Genomic DNA, 13,394 nt, shown 5'->3' with positions numbered 1-13,394 from the left:
GCCTGTTGTTCAGGGAGTGACATGGACTTTGAGCAAGAGTGTTTGGGTGCCATGTTGATAGCCATGAGTTAGGAGGCTGCTGCAGTGATCCAGGCAAGGGACAGTGGGGATTTAGATCATTGCGGTGGCGTTGGTGATTATGAATTCACGCTGGGAGTCAGTGTGGGCAGAACCAAGGGAGTTCTGATGACAGGGTCCTGGAATGCTTAGAGGGCAGGGAGGTGAGAAGGAGCAGAGAGGGCTGGAGAAAGTCCAGGTGAGTGCAGGATGCTGGGTGATGAGAGACAGGGTGGGCCATCTGTGTCAAACGCTGCTGACCAGACAAGGAAGATGAAGACTGAGATGCTGACCAGACAAGGGAGATGAAGACTGAGATGCTGACCAGACAAGGAAGATGAAGACTGAGATGGGACCGTTGGATTTAGTAATATGGAGGTGGTGGGCAGAAAAGAATAGAAGAGAGATGGGAGATACAAACTGCTCTTTAAATGAGTTTTGCTCTAAAGGAAGGAGAGAAATGTAGAGGTAACTGGAGGGGGAAACAGAGCGAAGAGAGTTTTTCTAAGAAGTGACATCATGTACGTGATGATGGGAGTAGCCATTGCAGAGGGAAAATTGATGTAGGACAAAATAGGGAGAATTACTTGAGAAATGGCCTTGGGTGGGTGAGGAAGATATTATGAAGAATAATAATTGCTGTCTCTATAGGACCTGCCTATTCTGGACATTTTATGTAAATAGACAACATGTGGCCTTTTGCATGTGGTTTCTCGTAGCATATTTTCAAGGTTCATCCATGTTGTAGTGTGTATCAGGGATTCGTTCCTTTCTAAGGCTGAATTCCATTCTATTGTATGGATCCACCATATTTTGTTTACCCATCCATCAGGTGATGAACATTTGGGCCTTGTTGGTCATAGCCCTGCTGATAGGGGTGAGGTGGTCCTCTTTCTCAGGAAAGAAAATTATTTCTTTCCTTCTCTTCTGAAGCTCTTCTCTTCTCATTTTCTGTGACTGTTTTTTCTTTTATTTGTGGGACTATTGTCATTGCCTGTCTTTTGAACACTGCTGTTTTGTAGGGTGCTCTCCAATTCATTTTCTCTTCTAGTTCAGGCCACCCCCACTCCATTCTCTCCATTACTTCCGTAATCATCCACGTGCCAAAGACCCCCAGGTCTCTCTCAAAGTCAGGACCCACATCTCTAGGCCACTGTCACTTGGGTGTCCCAAAGACATCTCAAACTCAGCATGTCCAAGTTTGAACTCATTGGCCTCTGACTCCAAACCCAATTGTTATTTTGTGTTTCCTATTCCAGAAGATGGAACTGCCCACCCAGCTCCTAAACCCAGAAACCTGGGCATTTTTCTCAACCCTTCAGTCTCCCAGCAACGCCCCCAGTCCCTCCCTGCTCACCCATCCCACCTCCTGATCGTCTCTCGAGTCAGCTCACCTGCTGACATCTTGGCTGCTCCTAGCCTTGTTGAGGCTGCCAAGTTTGGTCACCTGGAAGGAGTCCCATGCCTTCCGCTGGTCTCCTTGCTTCCAACCTTGTCCCTTTCCCATGTGATCACGTCACTTCCCTTGTTCACATACATTAAGTCACTCCTCTTGGCTCCAGGGAGGTGAAGTCTGCACTAGTTACCATGACGTTTAAGGCCCTTCTTGATCTGGCCCCTGTGTTCTTCTCCAGTCTCGCCTCTCACCGCTCCTCCCTCTGTGTCTAGGATCCAGTCCTTGATGGATTTTCAGTTTCCCAAAGTCCTCTTCATGCGCCTATCCTCAAGCCAGGGTTTTGTGCATGCTGTTCCTCCTGCCTTGTTTAACTCAACTGACTGTTTTCTGCTTATAATTCAGGTCTCAACCTAACGGCCTCTTCCTCCAGGAGGCCTCCTTTCTCCCTAGTGAGGGTCAGATGTTCCTCTCCCATGCTTCCATGGCACCCATGCTGGCCTCAGCAGAGCCCCTGGCACCTGGCACTGTAATTGCTTGTTGACTTGTCTGTGTCCCTCTGTGCTCCCAGCCCTCTGAGGCCAGGAGTAGTGTTGGTCTTTTCCACCACTGCATTCTAACTCAGCACAGTTCCTACCATCAGAGGTGGGTCCTCTATGAATAGGTCTTGAATAAATGAATGAAGCAGTGATTGAGTACTTACGGGAAGGCTGGTGGCTGGCAGGATCTTAGGGGCAGGTATTCTCTCCTTGGTTCTTCTGTGGGTTGGCCTAGATGAGGTCTTGCTTCTGAGTGGGGCTGACCAGGCCAACCACAGACTCCACAAACCGTCTGGCTGTCTGATTCTATAGGACGGCTTCTCTGGCTCTTAGAGTCAGCAATTTTGGAGGCATGGAGAGCATCAGTTCTCCTTATATTTTTTAGCAGGGAGTGCCTCTGTGGGTGCATGATACATAAATCAAGTGTGTGGCTGTTTCTATCAATGAGATTCACGTGGCCAGACCCCAGGTTGGTCCCAAGGAGTGAACCTCACCTGTGTTCAGCTCTGGGACATGCCTGGCTGTTGCTCTCTGAGAAAGTCCAGGGCCTTGTGGACTAGGGGGCAGCATAGGAAAGATGGGGGTCTGTTTTCATCGCCATGCAGTTAACACTGGAAATGAGCAGACCCTCACTGAGCATACACTCTGAAACAAGCTCTGTGCTGGGTGGAGGCTTTTCCTATTGTGTCCGGAGTTGGTTCCTGCTGGTGGGTTTGTGGTCTCGCTGACTTCAAAAATGAAGCCACGGACCTTTGCAGTGAGTGTTATTTAAAGGTGGCACAGACCCAAAGAGTTTTATAATCCTCTTGCTAGCTACAGAGTGCTGACTGGTGCATTTTACAAGCCTCTTGCTAGCTACAGAGCGCTGATTGGTGCATTTTACAATCCTCTTGTAAGACAGAAAAGTTCTCCAAGTCCCCACTCAACCCAGGAAGTCCAGCTGGCTTCACCTCTCACTATCTCAGTGCTTTACAAAATCCTGCAGGCTTGGTGCAGCTGTTTCCATTTTTTTTTTTGGGATGGAGTCTCGCTCTGTCGCCCAGGCTGGAGTCCAGTGGTGCGATCTTGGCTCACTGCAAGCTCTGCCTCCTGGGTTCATGCTGTTCTCCTGCCTCAGCCTCCCGAGTAGCTGGGACTACAGGTGCCCGCCACCATGCCAGCTAATTTTTTTGTATTTTTAATAGAGATGGTGTTTCACCATGTTAGCTAGGATGGTCTCAATCTTCTGACCTCATGATCTGCCCGCCTTGGCCTCCCAAAGTGCTGGGATTACAGGTGTGAGCCACCGCGCCCAGCCAGCTGTTTTCATTTTCCAGGGGCTCTTTCCCGCTGCCTCCCAAGCCTCTGGCTGTCCACATTGGGTGTAATTCTGCCTCCTCATTCCGAGCTGGAGCTGCTTTCTTTCTCTTTCCTGCCTTTTCTAGTATGCTGAAGGGTCACCGTGAAGATTAGAGTTGACGTGGGTTGGAGGCCATGATAATGGGGATGGGGCAGCCATGTCAGGCATCCCCCTGCCTCTGGAGCCCATCCCACAGGGGGTTCGACGGGGCTTTGCCTGATGTCTTGGAATGTTGGTGGACACTCCCCGTGTTCTAAAGTGTCAGGTGTAAAAACATGAGAGAGGCTTCAGGTACCAAACCAGCCCCCCACATCACCCTTAAACCTTATATAAGGACTGTAAGTTAGTAAGTTTATTGAATGAAGAAACTATAGACAGTAGTGAATGCTGTGGCATTTTCTCTCTCCTCCCTGTGGGTGCCTCATGCTCCTTCAAATCAGAGGCGAGGCTCCAGAGGATAGCTCAGAGTGCTGGGATGCTGCAGGAGGGACCAGGTCGGATGCTGCAGCGTAAAGCACCTCTTGAGAGGGTGAGGGTGTGCTTGGGACGACCCAGCCCGTGTGCCAGGGGTTTGGGTTTGCAGGTGAGTGTGCAGGTGGCACCTGCTTCCATCATCCTCAAAACACCTGAAGGATGGTGGGCTCTGTGTTGCCTGTGAAGACAGCATGGGGAGGCAGCAGCTGTGGAAACTGCACTTGTCCCCTCTGGGGAGCTGGTGTGGCAAAGGTGTGTGCCTTTCCTTGGGAGGCAAATGGATGCCTTAGAAGGTGGCCAGACTTGAGTTGTTTAAGAATCGTTGCCAGCCATGGTAAGGGTCTGTGGGGATGTAGCAAAAGGTTGTGGTTTGAAGCAAGAGTCAGCTACGGAAAGTATCAGAAACATTCTGCATCAGGAACAGTCCAGCATGGAGTCTCTGTGAGGTTTTCAGAGGAACTCACTAAAGCCTGCACTCTCCCTGCCTCCCTAAAGAGCCACATTCTGACACCTGCCGTGGAAGAGGACATAGGAGGTCAGATGACAGTAGCTCCAGTTGTATTAGACACTCTTTTGTTCTGATGCCAAGATGAGGAGGAGGTCGAAGGCAGAGTAAAATACTGTGAAACAATGAAATAACCATGTACCCTTCCCACATGCAGCTGGGTCAGGCTTGAGCTAAGGGGAGAAACTCTCAATGGGATGTAGGATTAGGATTTAAATTGGACTGGGCAGGACATTCTCTATGTCTGCTGAGATGATCAGATGATTTCCCATTTTTAGTTTGTTAATATTATGAATTACATGAATTTATTTTCAAATATGGAGCCAACCTTGCATTCCTGGGGCAAACCCCACTTGATCATAGAGTATCCTTTTTATACTTGTTGAATTGTTGTCTTGGTGGAAAGGTATTTGGAAGATCTTGTCTAGAATTAGTATTGTTTCTTCCTTAAATGTTTGATAGAATTTACCAGTGGAGCTATCTGGGCCTAGCGTTGTCTTTGTGTGAAGAGTTTGAACTACAAATTCAACTCTTTAGTAAATATAGGGCTCTTCAGGTTATTTCTTCTTGAGTAAACTTTGCTAGTTTTTGTCTTTTGGTTCGTTCATTTCATTTAAGTTGTTGAATCTGTTGGCATGAAGTTGTTTATAACATTCTCTTATTCTATTAATATCTGTAGACTCAAGTGATGTTGCCTCTCTCATTCCTGATATTATTTGTGTCTTCTATTTTTCCTATATGTCCCTCTACAGGTTTATTAATTTTATTGAACTTCTCAAAGAGCCAGCTTTTGGCTCATTGTTTTTCTCTATTTTTTTCCCCGTTTTCTATTTCATTGCATCTGTTCTAGTTTTTATTCTTCCTATTGTGTAGGGAGGCGTGCGTCTCTTTGGGGAACCCTGCAGCACCTGCTGCAGGGTTGTTCAGCAGAGCCTTTTCTGTGAATTCATCATGCATGGTGCTGAATATATGAGAGTTGATCAAAACAATTTGCTTCATATGAGATCCTCCTGTAGTGAAGTCCTTTCCTGATGCTAGATTCTCACAGGATTTTAGTTGGATATTTTGCATGGAAAGGGCCATGGAGGGTATGTTCATGGAGGGTAGTTGGAGCAGCATTGGAGAGGTGGAGAGAACAGGGACTTTGGAGCCCAAGACAAAACAACAAAGCCACAATAATTGCTGTTTGATATGGTTTTGCTATGTCCCCACCCAAATCTTATCTTGTAACTTCCACAGTTCCCATGTGCCGTGGGAAGAACTCCCACAATTGAATTGTAACTCTTAAAATTCCTATGTGTTGTGAGAGGAACCCAGTGGGAGGGATTGAATTATGGGGGCAGGTCTTTCCTGCGCTGTTCTCGTGATAGTGAATGAGTTCATGAGATCTGATGGTTTTAAAAAAATGGGAATTGCCCTGCACAAGCTCTCTTTGCCTGTCGCCATCTTTGTAAGATGTGACTTGCTCCTCTTTTGCCTTCCTCCATGATTGTGAGGCCTCCCCAGCCATGGGGAACTATAAGTCCAATTAAACCTCTTTCTTTTGTAAATTGCCCAGTCTCTGGTATGTCTTTATCAGCAGCGTGAAAACAAACTAAAATGATGAGTTAGTGGGTGCAGCGCACCAGCATGGCACATGTATACATATGTAACTAACCTGCACAATGTGCACATGTACCCTAAAACTTAAAGTATAATAAAAAAAAAAAAGAAAAAAAAAGTTAGTACAGCAAACAGGCCTTTATGCCTTTTATACTTACTAAATGTGTGATAATAAAGGAGTTATGTAACATATTAAAACTTCAGTTTCCTAATTTTAAAATTGAGATACATTCATGTGGTTGGATTGTTATACAGATTAAATGAGATAACTGCAAGTGAAAAAAAAAAAAAGAAAACAAACTAATACACCGTTATCAACTGAATCCTCATTACAGTCATTTGCTAAGCACTTGACAATGCGTTATCTCATTTCGTGTTACTCACTTTGGAGGCAACAACTTTATGAGGTGTGCACTACTGCTATTAGCATTGCATGCAGGAGGCAGCTGAGGCTCAGGGAGGTTATACAACTTGATCAAGGCCACACAGCTAGTAAGTGGCAGAGCCAGTACTGGGATCCTGGATGATCCAAAGCACAGGCTTCTGAGTACTAAGCTACATGGGTATGGATTTCAGGACTCATTTTGCTTAAAAGTAAAATAAAATGTTTTTTGATGGCTTATCATGGCCAGGACACTTAATAGCTGTATGTTGTTGGGAAGGTGACATAACCTCTCTGATTCTTTGTTACCTAGATATTTTGCCTCGTTATGTTGAGGGTTAGGTATGAATGCAGGTAAAGAGTCTACTGCAATGCTTGATCCATGGTGGGTATTCAATAACCTGTAGTTGCTCCTTGGGGGAGATACACCTGTGGTCATCTTGAGTCTTCCGTCTTTGATTTAGATTTGGTTGAATTGCCTTGGTTGAAGAGGTCTAAAGCTTATGGCGTCCTTCAGCCTCTCAGGACAGATGACTGATGTGAGTCTTTGGCTCTGACAAGTGTGAATGAGGCTGTCATCACCATCAGATACATATGCTTGACGTTGTTCAGGAGATTATTTTATGAAGTACAGAGAAAAAAAATCCAGAATCACATTATTTGATTGCTGGAGTTATTTAATTAGGCAGGTGATAGCAGGGTTAATGAATCATTAACACCTCAAAAGAGCAATTAGCTCATTGTTTCCATAATTTTATGCAATGAAGCAGAAAGCTGGTACTTAGGGTGGCTGTATTTTAATAGAATTTTGCAGAGGATAATTTCCGTTGTTTTGTTTTCAAACTAGGTCTGTAAATTCATGTTCATTGTTGGTACCCATGGCATTAGTTTCGTTACCATGAGTATGTAGGTGTATATAATTTTATATATAGTATGATAATAGGGTAGAATGGATGCAGGTGTGCATTTCCACCTTCTTCCATGGCCTCTCTTTTCCTGGAATCCTTTTCAGAGCATCAGAGCTGTTTTTCCCTAGTCATGGTAGCATTCACTCATCCATTATTCGTTTGTCTTCATGAAATAGTTATTGAATTCCTGTTAGGGGGTCACTCATCGTTCAGGCACTAAAGGTACTTGGTTGAACACGACAACCAGGGTCCCTGCTCTCAGAAGCTTCCATTCTACAAAGGACGATGGAAGCAAATACACAAACAAGAAAGCAGAGGCAGGATGAAGTGCTTGGATGAAAGTAACTGCAGGTGTGTGACTGGGCAGGGAGGGCTTCTGTGAGGAGCTGACATTGAAGTGACTTCTTAAAGTAAGAGGGGCAAACCAGACAAAGATCCATGAGTATGTTCCACGCTCAGGTCCTGTGTGGGAATGGGCTGATGTTTCAGGAACTGCAAGAATGCAAGCATGGCCAGAGAGCAGGGAGGCTGGGAGGGGTGCAGAGACATGGCAGAGAGGCAGCCAGTGCCAGCTTGCATGGCCCGAGGCTCAGTGTGAGGGGTAGGTAGAGTAAGGGCGGGCCTCACTGAGGGACATCACACTGCCTTCTGACTTGTGTTTACAAAGGCTACTTTGCTTGCCATGAGGGAAGGATTGTCTCGGGGCAGGGGAGAGATGGTGGAGGCAGTGAGGAGTGAAGGGTCCGTGGTGTGGCTTTGAAGTGGAGCTGACAGATGTGCAGATGGCATAAAGGATGAGAAGACTCAAGAACGCCTCCCAGATTTTGTAGTTGAACAAATGGGGCTGGGGTGGCACAATTTTCTGAGATGGGGAAGCCTGGGTTGATCCACTGGCTATGGATAAAATCAGCAATTCTATTTGAGCCATAACAAGATAGAGGTGCCTGAACAGCTCCCCTTCCCCCTTCTCTGTCTCTCTGTGTGTTTCTGTGTGTGTGTGTGTGTGTGGCACTCTCATTTATTGAATTGAATATTTATTACTGTGTTATAGGTATTGCATTGTGCCTTTTATGAAATGTTCTCATTGTTATCTCAATATTATTCTCATAAGAACTCTGTAACGCACAATGATCCCCATTCTAAAAATCAGCTGCTGCTCAGAGACATGTAGTTGCTTCTCCAGACCACATGGACGGTAAGACGTAGAGCTGGGATTTGAATTCAGATTTGACCAATTCCAAAGCCTGGGGTCTTCCCGTCTCGCTGCCTCTCGGGCAGCTCTCTATTCTGACGAAAGGCGTTGTAGGATCCCAGGGAGGTGCCAGAGTGGCCTCTCTGCAGTGACTGTGGCTGTCTTGGTTCCTCTCACCCTTCTTCCAAAGCCCCCATGAGACACACCTCCCTGGTCTCCTTCAGGGACAGAAGACCCAGAGTAACTCCTGTCCCCTCTCCTCTTTTAAAACGCAGTTCTGTTAATGAGGTGTGCAGCTCATTCTCTCTCACTGTGCATCTGGGGTGCATGGCTTGGGTGCTGTTCTTGGCCAAGGCACTTCCATAGATGACATTTACTCAACTTGGGGTGATGTAGTCGAGCTCCTGTAACATTAATAGGTTAAGTGGTTTGTCTCGTGGTTTTGTATGTGTTGTGAAACCTGGCTGGGGTCGGGGCGTCGAGAAGCAGGGCCCCAGGAGGACCCTCCCTGCTGGGCCAGGCATGAAGAGTTATTACCACTGTGTCTGACTTGGGGAGCAGAGCCCCCCAGTTGTTGGCCTGATATTGGTGTGGGCAAGTGGGTAGGCAGCAGACCCCTGGCAGAGGTGAGGTTCAAGAGCTGAGTCACAGGGCAGAGCTGGGAAGTGAGGGAGGGACACGTTTGCCTGACCTGAACTCCTTGTTGGCAGTGGACTCAGATGCTGAGCTGCTGGAACCTCTTTTGTGGTAAGTTGGGTGTGGGTTGGGAAGGGAGAGGGGGCTGCAGCTCGAGGGGAGGGTGTGGATTAGCAGCGTTAGGTGTGGAAGGAGGCCCTATTGACAGGTTCAGGCCCCCGACCTTCTGGGGGATGGGGTGCAGGTAGGGCCCACACCATGGTGTCTGTGCTGGGAGTTTCCTGGGTGGGTGTGAAGTAGGCAGTAGGAAGGACACCGAATGAATTTGGCTTAGTGCCGGGCGGGGGGATGATCGATTCTGATGTCAGCTTAGAGGTGGCTTCCCAGCGCTGGGCCTTGGAAGGGCAGTGGACATGTGCCCTGGAGGTGGAGAGGCTGTGGGGGCTCGAGCAGAGACCCTCGTTGTGCAGCAGAGGCCCCGGGAAGCACATGGACTGGCTGGGGGCCAGGGTGGCTGAAGGAGCATAACATGGAGGGTGTAGGGTGCAGAGAGTGATGAGGCTGCCAGGTGGATCCCAGAGGAAGACGAGCAGAGAGGGAGGAGGCTGCCCGGTGGATCCTGGAGGGAGACCGCCAGAGTGATGAGGGTGGCCAGGTGGATCCCGGAGGGAGATGAGCAGAGAGTGAGGAGGCTGCCAGGTGGATCCCAGAGGGAGATGAGCAGAGAGAGATGAGGCTGGCCAGGTGGATCCCGGAGAGAGACTGCCAGAGAGTGACGAGGGTGGCCAGGTGGATCCCGGAGGGAGATGAGCAGAGAGTGATGAGGCTGCTCAGTGGATCCCAGAGGGAGATGAGCAGAGAGAGATGAGGCTGCCAGGTGGATCCTGGAGGGAGACAAGCAGAGAGTGACAAGGCTGCTGGATGGATCCGGGAGGGAGACTGCACCCAGTGGTGTTGTCGGGAAGACGATGGTGTCCGTGGGAGGTGACAGAGCGGGACCCTGGCGAGGATCCCTTGAGTGGATGTCACCATTGTCCAAGTGAGAGATGTGGGGGTTGGGGGGGTGCGAACCAGGTCGTGGGACTGTAGTGGAGGTGTGTGCAGTGGCAGACAGGGTCCCAATCCAGGGGAAACCAGGGGTGGGAGGTGTGAAGGGACCCCAAGCCTCTTATCCTGGTGGGCTGGGGATATAGAGACGGAACACGGACAGGGGAGCAGCTCTTCAGAGGAAGGCCAGGCCTGAGGTGCTGGGATGTCTTCAGTGAGCCTCAGCCTTGTGGGTGGGACCAGGACCCTGTCACTCAGCACAGGGTTGGGGGTTAACATCCCTTCCCAATCAGAGCTCCCCCCATTTGCTTTTCTGCACATTCTTAAACAGTAGGGCCGTGAGGATGACAGGCTTTGCTTACCTGGGACAGGTCTCAGTAGTTCTTTTCCCCCTTTGTGTCTTATCTGCAGTGGACCTGAGACTGAAGCTGTCACCAGGCCGTAGTGGTTGGCCCGGCCTCTCAGGCTGCATTCACAGCAAACAGGAGAGAAGGCGGAGGGGCTCCCGCCTCCTGGCCAGGACATTCTGGTTGGAGTCTTGTAATGAAATCAGAAGTGACATGTCCATTCTTGGGGCCCATAACTTGGCCAGCAAAGCTCCTCGGCATAGTAGGCCATTGACGCATGCTTCTTGGGGACCGTGGGGAGCCTCCCTAGCATGGACGCACAGCCTTTGGTGCCACCTTTGCCCGTCAGCCCAGCCCCCGCACCCTGCACTTCCCTCCATGTGCAGCGCAGAGCCGTCAGCCCCAGACCCCCTCGCGCTGCACTTGCTGGCATCTTCTCCTCCTCCAGCACCTGGTCTGCCTTTCTCTGCACCCCTCCTGGACCCACCCCTGGGTGTTCTATTGACAAAGGGATTCCCCCCCTTTTCTTATGTTTTAGGGCAGTGCCGTGCACACTGTTGAATTTGATGAGTGTTGGCTAATTTGAACTGAATTCTCAGGTGTATTTTTTCCTTTTTCAGATCAAACCGGTGGTGCATTGTGATATAAACGTGCCTTCCAAGTGGCAAACATATCATCGTATATCTCGACATATAAAGTGAGTACAATATTATGGGTGAAAAAAATCAAACTGTGCCATAACTCCCTAAAAACAATACTTTCTATCCTGACAAATGCCCCTCAGCCCCGTTTCTGTCCCTCCTCCCCTCCCCTCCCCTCCCCCCGTTCTCTTGTGCTCTCACTCCCTGACAGGCGATTTCTTTTTCCTAGGCCACCATCTCTCTGATTCAGCTGTTCATGTGCTACCTTTTCTTTCTCCTCTTGAACCCTGATTTTGGAAAAGAAAAGCAGTCCAATCACCATGCCATTGTTTGCAGAACAGTTCACCTGGGGATATGGAGATAAGAGCATCATACACACAGCTTAGTTTTAGGCTCTGAAGCTTTGTTTTGATTTTTTTTTAATGTAGCAGTTGCAGCTGCAGCATGTTGAAGGGAAATTTAAAAGCTGTTTACCCGCCCCTTGACCTTTTGCTACCAAAAGGCCCTCGTGGGCTACAGCACATCCGAGTCAGGTGTTGCTACAGGAACGGAGTGCATTAGAGCCTCATTGGCCGCTGCCCTGGGATGCCGCTGGCAGTGGCAGGCACCGAGGTGCTCAGTGGGAGGCACTGGGGATAGTTGTGAGCACTGTGTGCATCCACCTGCATTATGTTTTTGGAGTTGGGAAAAGACACACACTTGACTTGAACGAAACGTTGGTTTATATCCCGGCTTTTCGTCTTATCAGCTTGGGACCTGTGCCTGCTGCTTCCCTCTGAGGCTGAGGATGTCTCCCATTGTGGAAAACAGGGCTGAGAATATCTGCAGCACACTGTGGTGAGGGTTAGCTTCAGGAATGTTTGCAGCCAGCCCCCCAGGGCTTGTCACAGCGTAACAGTTCTCTGAATGGCAGCTCTTCCCCCTGTCCTTTTATTGGGATGTTTTAGCATTTTAGTGATTAAAAGCCCTGACATGGATATCTTTCCATTTTACCATGTTCTAGTCTAAATGGAAGGAATTTTAGCGAGTTTCCAGAGAATGCTGAGCTCTTCGTGTGGGGGTCCCAGCCTTGTGTGAGCCAGAGTCACCTCTACCACGTCCCCTCTCAGTCCCGAGAGGCAAGGGCTTGGAGGCTCATGAGGCTGGAAACTGCCTGATTCACCCGACAGATCCTCAGGCTGGGAACGAGAAAGATGAAGGAAATGTGGCCGTGAATTCGCCAAACTTGGCCCCTTGCGCTTTTCCTGAAAATCTCAGTAACCATTTCTTTAAAATACTTTAAGCTCCCGCAAGGGGGCCACCTAAATACACAGATCTTTCCACACCACTTTTCATGTACCTAACAGCTGTTTTGAAATAATAAGACACAGTATTTCTGAATTTTGTTAGTGATGTCTTTCCCGCAGAACATACAGCAACCTCAGGGAACGTCATTGGTTTGTGGGTCCTTCTTGACAAAAACGCCATCCCTAAAGCCACATTTGATGTGCGTGACCCAGGCCATCAATGATCCTCACTCATTGGACAGACATGATTATTTTTTTCAATGAGAAACCAACACAGTCTTGCAGCATTTGCCCATCCTTTGTCTTGGTGTGTTGGAATTTCCACTAGATGGACCCAAATATCCATCTGAGTGCAGAGTCCTTCCTACCACAAAAAAACCTGATCGTGTTCCTCGGAGTCCTTGTCACTATAAAAACACATAAACAATAGTTATGACGGCTTTCAGAGGCTTAGATGCTCAGGAGAGAAAGGCGGGGTGTGACCCTTTCTGGTGAAGAGGAGAGTTGGCGAGGGAGTGAATGGCTTGTTGAGCTGTGTTCTGCAGCAGCCAGATGCTGGAGAGAGAGCCTGGGGCTCCCCTGATGGGGATTGAGCTAGTGGTGAGTGCATGGGTTGGAAGTCACTGATTTGGAGGTTGAGGCTCAGATTGAAGCCCTGGTTCTAGCACTGACTGAGCCATGTGGCCTGAGGTCACTTCTCTTGCCCAGTGTTCTCTCTGATGTCCCTTGTCACTTAGGAAGGGATTCACTCACTCATTCCACTTATACTGGCATGGAAAACACCGTGAGTCAGTGAATGAGCCTTGGGAGAAAAAGCGTTTAAAAGATCTTTTGTCGTTTATTTAGAAGTGAGCTGGCAAAAGTTGTCTGGGCCCTGGAGTGGTTTTACTTGGGGACTCCCTGCCCTTTACAGGGAGCCTGAGACCAGAGGGAGAGGGGGAAGAGAAGAGCCCACCCCAGGGCTCCTCTGTGGGGAGGAGGCATGTTTGTGCCAGGCAGAACTGGAGAAGAAGGGGCCATTGGTCCTGGCCCTCATTGCGAGACTG

At 48.7% G+C, this 13,394-nt stretch overlaps 1 protein-coding gene across 4 annotated transcripts in view; it reads left to right on the top strand.

Annotated features, from left to right (window-relative positions):
* The window catches only part of DCDC2C (doublecortin domain containing 2C), a 146,924-nt gene that overhangs the window by 12,478 nt on the left and 121,052 nt on the right, over positions 1–13,394 (top strand). For all 4 annotated transcript variants that reach the window (XR_010130074.1, XM_055378719.2, XM_055378721.2 and 1 more), the window contains exon 3: positions 11,042–11,118. Coding sequence is in view for 3 of the 4 variants with exons in the window: in XM_055378719.2 (XP_055234694.1) it covers positions 11,042–11,118 (77 nt within the window). In the remaining variant the exon portion in view is untranslated. The remainder of the gene's footprint in view (positions 1–11,041; positions 11,119–13,394) is intronic.

The sequence above is a fragment of the Gorilla gorilla genome, chromosome 12 (assembly GCF_029281585.2).
Source record: "Gorilla gorilla gorilla isolate KB3781 chromosome 12, NHGRI_mGorGor1-v2.1_pri, whole genome shotgun sequence".
Lineage (NCBI taxonomy): Eukaryota > Metazoa > Chordata > Mammalia > Primates > Hominidae > Gorilla > Gorilla gorilla.
This window is presented reverse-complemented; position numbering and strand designations above follow the sequence as displayed.